This window comes from Rosa chinensis, chromosome 6 (assembly GCF_002994745.2).
Source record: "Rosa chinensis cultivar Old Blush chromosome 6, RchiOBHm-V2, whole genome shotgun sequence".
In the NCBI taxonomy this organism is placed as follows: domain Eukaryota; kingdom Viridiplantae; phylum Streptophyta; class Magnoliopsida; order Rosales; family Rosaceae; genus Rosa; species Rosa chinensis.
Window position 1 is genome coordinate 45,864,474 of NC_037093.1, and position 7,734 is coordinate 45,872,207.

The following is a 7,734-nucleotide window of genomic DNA, read 5'->3' on the forward strand; positions in this document are numbered from 1 at the left end:
CAAGATGGAATAATGACTCATTAATTATCAACTAGGGCCACTCACTGGCCCAGCTAATAAATTAATCTCCAAAAATATCTGAGCTATAAATCAAGGTGTAATGGAGAAGTGTTCCTTGCGACCTAGAAATGGCATCCAAGAAACCATTCGTTATCGATCAGGTAGATGAAATCACTGAGAAAGCCGCATTCACCTGGCAGACTAACATGAGTGTTCGATGTAGAAGTCAGACCGGAGAGGAGAGAAGTCGACTGATGGGCTTTGGTGGCGGTGATAGTCAAGCGAGTCTGGGTCCCACACCTCGCGATCGTTTGCCAGATGATGCTATGGCCTATTATGGGCTTCCCATCCGCCGTCCCATAGTGGCTCTTTGGCAGGTGCTTGGTGATTTTAGCAGTTGGGGACCAAGGAGGAAAGTGGGCTTCTGGCCTACCATCGCTCCCGAGGAAAAGGTTTGGTATCAGGAGGTTCGAGCGAGAGATTTGGCCCGATGGGATGCGGTGGGTATCACCCAAACCATCGATCTATGCTTCTGTCTTCACCATAATACTAGCCCTGCACCGCTAGCCGCCGCTCTTTGCTTCTGGAACACCTCCAGCAATACATTCGATTTTCGGTTTGGGCAGATGAGCATAACTCTACTGGATGTTCTTACCATCACGGGGTTGTCCATTGACTTTGACCCCTATGTGCATGGTCAGTTTGATGGCATTCAATTTTCTTTGAGAATGGATATGGCTAGTCGGGGGCCTCATAGCAGATCCTACCTAATCTGGCGCGACTATTACTGCACCCAGCATGACCATACAGGAGGTATCGTATTCCTGGAATTCTGGCTTTGCAAATTTATCTTTTGCATTTCTTCCAACAAACCTACTGGGCCTTGGAATTCTCTGGCCACTGCTCTCTACAATGGTACTTGCGTTGGCCTTGGGCAACCTGTATTGGGTGCGTTATATCATTCCCTTTATAAGGCCGTAATGCGCTCCTTCGATACCGACATTAGTGGCCCTTTCTGGATTTTTGCCTTTTGGTTGCAGATTTATTTCCCTCGCTTCCGTCGCGATGATATTCCAAAGGAACCTCCAGTCGATTCCCTTTTGGGGAACTGGCTTTGCCGCAATGTAAGGTATCGAGCTCCTCCCTACTCCGAGTGTTTTATTTACTTGTACTTGCTGGGAGAGATGCCGGACCCAAAAATAGTCCTTTCTAGGCGTTTCCCTCATCCCATTGACGATGGCTTTCTACCCAGTGGACGGGATCATAGCGAAAGAGTCCTCCTGGCCTTTCATCGCGCCATTTCCTGCTTGGATATTCGTCTTGCCACCGACGGCGTAAGTTATGAGCTCTATGCCCCTAACCATTTCACTCGCCAATTTGGGTTGGCCCAGTTGGTACCCTGGCCTCTAGTTGATTCTGCCAATTATTACACCTCTTGGCGGAGATTAGCCCCACCTGGGTCTGCCCCCTTTCAGAGTCAGTTTACTTTGATAGTGATTCCCCTTGGGTCTGAGCGTTGTACCCCCTCAACGATGTCGACGATGATTATGCTGATTGGTGGAAAAAAGTGTCCATGAACTGTTGGGACCTGCCACATGACGAACTCTTCATCCTAATCTTTCGTGGCATGAGTAGTCCTGGTCCGGAGGACCGCGAGATTCTTAAGCGCTTCTCCAACCCTGCAGCACAACCCCCGCGACCTATTTTACCTTCTTGCACATCGCGTCTAGGGATACAAATCCACGAGCTTAGGGCAACAGTAAGTTTTTGTCTTTCTTCACCATTCCTTTTCCTCATGAAATTATTTTTCCGCTCTTATTCCTGAGTGTGTTTTGCAGCAAATTACCCGGAGCAAGACAAACTCTGTTCAGGCCGAGAAACAAAGGGCAATAGTAGAAGACTCCTGATGGAGAGTCTTCTCATGATGAAGATCCTGCTGAGGTAATTTGGTTAAGAACGATCCCAAACTTGCATATTTGGTGCTTTCCCCCTTTTTGAATTGTGATTCTTTTCTCGTACAGGCCACTGCTGTCTTTGCTTGCAAACGCGATAGGTCTCAATCTGTCGAAGAGAGTTTTGAAGATGACGAACCTCTGGGAATGCGATTGGTAAACTCCGGCCCCGTCTTATTCTATTTAAATTTTAGAATCTGGGCATGATCTTCATTATATATCTTTTGACAGGTCCGTCAAAGGACCACTGATCCCTCTCGCCTGAGCGAGGCTGGATCCTCAGCCGCTGCAGAAGAGCCAACTCTCTCGCTAGTTCAAGCATCAACTAATCCCGTGGCGCCTCTTCCGTCTCCCAGATCTACATAGCATCTGCAAGGTCCTACCATTCTAATAACGATCTTCGATGATGACTCCTTGGAGCATGAAAGCGTGGAAAGCCACTCTGAGGCTTCTGCCGCTTATGAGGAACTGATGACGACAGAGATTCTCGCAGCACTAGAGGTCCAAGAGCTGAATGAGGTGAGGCCTCTTCCTCTTGGTGACCACGTACCAGATATTGACCCGACATCTCGAGAGGTAAGCCACTGTTAGCCAATGCTTTCCATTTTCCTTTTTGATCCAACCCCGTTCTCTGACTTTCTGAATTTGACCAGGATTTTGTTTGTACTGAGGAGGTGGCTACAAACACTGAGGGTCCTATCGGCGGGACAGTCGCCCCAGAGATGGAAAATGATACTGACGGTGGTGGTTCCCCCCAAGTCTCACGAATAAATGAGACAACCGTCGAAGCCGAGGGCCCTGTGCTTGAATATGCTCCACTTGCCCATGGTGAGCCGCGAGTTGAGTTTCCAGATTCTCCTGCGGCTGAAGGGATAGACCAACCTATTGAAGATGAAGAAACTGAGGAAGCTGTCCACCCTTTTGCATTAGTGGTTCGTGATCCTGTGGCGCCTCTACCGCCTCCTCCTCCTACCAGATTCTAGAGATTGATGAGGGTGTTGGAGGTAACTCCTCCTTCTGCTGTGGATGAGGCTAAGATAGTGCTTCACGAACATCTGGGCCCTCAGGTATTGGAGACTGACATCCTCCCGCAAGTCTTGGAAGCTCTAAGGCATCTTCGCCAGGAGAAGGTTTTGACTCTGTGGCAATTTAGTGCTATTGACTCTTTGCTGAATGAACTTGATATGGCCCGCTGACGTCAATCGGCCGCGAACACCCAGGCTCACGACGCTCAAGAGGCTTTGAATAGTGTATCTCGGGAAATGGACATCTCTCGCGATATTTTAAATGAACGATCCATCCGCCTGCGGGAACTACAAATCCAAAGGTCTGACTTCAAACTTCAGATCGAGGACCTCCAAGCCCATTTAGCCTTTGTTGAGAATGCAATTGTTGCAGAAGAAGCTCACCTTTGGCTTCTTCTGAAGAAATGGGCCGCAACCTGGCCAGTATCAGAGATCGGGCCACTCAGGCTGAAGCTGGTGCCATTGCGGTGAAACGCCACGTAGAGGAACTTTGTTTGAAATTGAGCTTTGCGGGCCAATATTTGTAGGCCCCCTCATAAACCAGTTGGTCTCCTCACATGCCAATAATCTCTTCTTTTAATAGCTAACTCCTCAAAAACCGCTCCTCACATGCTACTAGTCCTTTTTTTCCCGAGATTTGGAATCACTAATCTCGATTTACTGACATCGGTTTGACTCTTTAACCATCCATCCAAGGGTGGGGATTTTCCTGAAGTCCCTTTAAATAGTTGTATTTTGGGCAAGGAATACTCACAACAAATTTTCTGAAACATTCAAGAAATGGTCTTTCAGTCCTTGCTTCTCTTTCTCCTTTTTCACAAATCTTCCCCTCATGAAATGACCTTTAGCCTCTAAATTTTAGGCTTTATGGCATAATCTTAAGCCTGGGTTAGGCCTTATGGCGTAATCTTAGGCAACCCCTTGTTTCGCCTTTCTGGAATCTTGCAACAACAATGCCAGGCTTCAGATTGGTTTAGAAACACGAGGGGGCTCCGAGTGTGAGATCCACGATCATGCAAGATCATCTTTATTAGGATCCCCCACTTGGAGAAAATCGGGGAAGGGAGGGAAGCCAAATTGAGGCCAAAGATCCTTCCTCGAACCCCTTCCTTCTGGACCCAGCCCGTGTTGTGCCCTCCAAATGGAAGGGGCTTTGGTTCTCACCTCCTTCTCCCCCTTTCTCTTCTTGATAGAATCTTGGAGGGATGAGAAGGGATGGACTCTTTGAAGGAATGGGTTCAAGCTACAGAATGGATGTTCCTATACTTCACATCTAACTAATGGTGGTTACCAAGGCTAGAGGGGGTGCAGAGACTCAAGCTGATATTCTGTTCCTTCACTCTCTGCCCCTCCTTGAGATAATGGCATGGCTCAACCAGGCGTTGGATTCCATAGCTGCTTCCAATTGAGGGGGCTTAGAGGCTCCATTTTCTTTTACTGGAGTCTCCCCTTCTCATGGTTACTGGTGTTGGCCAAGCCTATGTTGTATTCCTCTGCCGCCTCCATGTAAAGGGGGCGCGGGGGCTCCGTTACTCCTCTTTTTCCTTCCCTGAAGTCTGCCCTCCTTGAGATAATGGCGCAGCTCAACCCGACGTTGGATTCCATAGCTGCTTCCACTTGAAAAAAAATTCAGAAGATATCCGAAGATTCCTGTTTTGTATTCTAGCCACTTTTGGCTTTGTAATGAATGTACTGCTTTTGGCCGCACAGCCACTTTATGAATACAATAATATTTTCTTATCCTGATATTCCAATATCCGTGAGAAGCCAATAATTGTGTCTTGCAAAGCCTCAAATATAGGCTCCCATAGTTGTATATTGAAAATAATATGAAATTTTAAAATATGTTATGCGTCAAAACGAGCCTCGCGACGAGGGTTTTGAGAAAATATTTATCTTTTGGATCCACTTGCTGGCCCCAACTCAATTTGCATTAATTAGCTGTTGAAAACTCCATCGTGAGAAGATAATATTGAAAATGGAATAGTTACATCCTCGAAAACCGTTCGGTTCCCTCACGCGCCAATAATTCCTTCTTTTCCGAGATTTAGGGCAACTTTAATCACGCTTTACTAACACTTAGTTTGACTCTTCTTTTTGACCGTCCATCCAAGGGTGGACATTTGCATGCCTATATCTTCCTCCACATTATAAACCCAAATTTCCAATCCCAAAATCGTTTCATCAACTCAAATATTTCTAACAGGAATCTTTCTTAATTACTTAACATCATCACTCTTCAATTCTCACATTCTCTCAATCCATCACCAATGGAACCACAAAACTGGCATCCAACCGAGGATGGAGGAAGCAACAAAGCAGCCGGGAGTAGTGCTAACATGCATTGCAGGCAGAGTAGCACCAGGTGGCTTCCTACTACAGATCAGATAAGAATCCTCAAGGAGCTTTACGATGACAAGGGAGTTAAGTCCCCAACTGTAGAGCAGGTTCAGAGGATCACTCTCCAGCTGAAATGGTACTGACAGATCGAGAACAGGAACGTCTTTTATTAGTTCCAGAACCAAAGGGCTCGAGAGAAGCTGAAGAAGAAGAAGCTCACTTCGGATGTTCAAGTGCCCGAGCAAAGATCAGGGCTTGTTGGTGGATCCATTAATCTCAATTTTGGGTCAACTAGTTCTACTGGTGTTGGTGGATCCATCATGGAACAACGAGGAGAAGATCACCAGGAGATTAAAACCCTTCCATTGTTTCCCATGCACAGTGAGGACATGTTTGGCAACATGAGGACTACTTCCGATGGAGGTGGCGGTCACGGTGGTGGCTCTCACACTTCCCTTGAGCTCAGCCTTTCCTGCGAGGGCAAAGCTGAAAAAAGTTTCTGGAGCCGTTGACTCGGCTTAGTAGCTTCGCGAGTGTAGGAACACTTAGAATTGCCCCTTAAGAGTTGTATTAATGAATTTTTTTTTTTAATAGCCATAATTGTTAAGCTAAATGGGCTTAGTATTGTATAGTGTTGCCCCCTAGTGTTGCTAGGCATAGCGAAGAAATGATTATGGGCCTCAAAACAGGCCTTCATGAATGGGTTTCGCGAGTATAGGAACACTAGAATTGTCCCCCATGTCTTATGTGAATAAACTATCTACGACTCCTCTGAGTCCCAGACATTGGGAAAGTATTTCTTCAAGTATCTCCCATTGATAGGGTTATGATGGACATCTCCATCCAGGTCCTTGAGATGAAAAGCTCATTTCTCTAAGATTTTATAAATGATGTACGGGCCTTCCCATCTTGGAGTCCATTTGCCGCGACCATCTAATTTTTCGCCAAGCGGGAGAACTGCTTTCCAAACCAACTCTCCTTTGCTGTAACTCCTTCCCCTCGTCCGCTTGTCATAGGCACGAGCGACTCGTTGCTTTTCCATGACCAAACTATCTAAAGCCTCCAAGCGCTTTTCGCTAAGGTCTTCATGTTCCTGCCACATAGCCTGAACGTAGTCTTCTCTAATGAGATGATGTTGCTCTTGAACTCGTAATGATTGGACGTTGACTTCCAAAGGCAGGACTGCATCATGGCCAAACATCAAAGCATAAGGTGTAGTCGCGGTGGGATTTCGCTTCGATGTGCGATAGGCCCAAAGAGTCTCATGCCATTGTCGCGGATTAACTTCCAACATTTTCTTCAGCAAAGTGATGATGATTTTGTTGCTGGCCTCCGCTTGACCGTTAGACTGAGCATAATAAGGACTGGAATGGACGAATTGTATTCCCCATTCCTTTGCCAATTTATCGACTTCACCACCCATGAAAGCTACCCCCCGGTCCGAAACAAAAACTTCTGGTATACCAAATCTGCATATGATGTTCCTAAACAGGAATTGTCGCAACGTACCACCAGATGCTTCTTTCAAAGGTTCTGCTTCAACCCATTTTGTAAAGAAATTGGTCGTGACGATGATGAACTTGTGCTGAAGTGATGAATGTGGATGAATCATCCTAATTAAATCTAGCGCCTATCCTCTTGCGGGCCAAGGCTTAATAATGGGTTGCATTGGAACATTAGGGACATGCTGGACCGGCCCATGAGCTTGGCAGTCCAAACAACCTTTAGCAAATGCGATGCAATCCTTTAAGATACTGGGCCAAAAATATCCATGTCGTCTGAGCAACCATCGCATCTTTGGACCTGCTTGGTGAGCACCGCAAATGCCGGAATGAACTTCGTGCATGAGTTGTTTCGCTTCGTGGCCATAAACACATCTGAAGTCTATGCCATCTTCGCTGCGTCGTCGCAGCTCGTCACCTCTAAGAAAGTAATTTAGTGCAAGAAAACGAATCTTCCTGTCGGCAGTGGGATCTGGCTGCTTGAGATAAGCAATCAAAGGGATGCGCCAATCCACTTCAATGGGTTCCAGGATCGTGACTGAGGTATCATCTGGAGGATCTCTTCTCGCCATCCATGAAGGAAGTGTGTGACGCTCGACTTTAAGGATTCTCTCCCGCACGCCATATCTCAATGTTACCCCTGTTCCCAGCTGGGCCAACTCGTTTGCTGCAAAATTTTGCTCGCGAGGAATGTGCTCAAGATGTACGTTATCAAACTAGTCCAACAGGTCTAATGCCTTGTTCCAATAAGGAACCAACGTGAAGCTATTGCATCTGAACTCATTGCACAACTGATTGATAACCAAGAGAGAATCGCCAAGTATTTGTGCATCTCCGATTCCCATTTCCAGTAGTACTTCTAGGCCTATAATGAGGGCCTCATACTCTGCTTGGTTATTGGTACACCGGAACTCC

At 46.6% G+C, this 7,734-nt stretch overlaps 1 protein-coding gene across 1 annotated transcript; it reads right to left on the reverse strand.

The window, feature by feature from the left end:
- Positions 1-6,182: 6,182 nt before the first annotated feature.
- Positions 6,183-7,391, reverse strand: LOC112171420 (protein NYNRIN-like). Its single transcript, XM_024308606.1, has 2 exons — positions 7,002-7,391; positions 6,183-6,902 (listed from the first exon to the last, which is right to left on the reverse strand). The coding sequence occupies exons 1-2, from the start codon at positions 7,389-7,391 to the stop codon at positions 6,183-6,185; spliced, it is 1,110 nt and encodes a 369-aa protein (XP_024164374.1).
- Between the last annotated feature and the right edge of the window lie 343 nt (positions 7,392-7,734).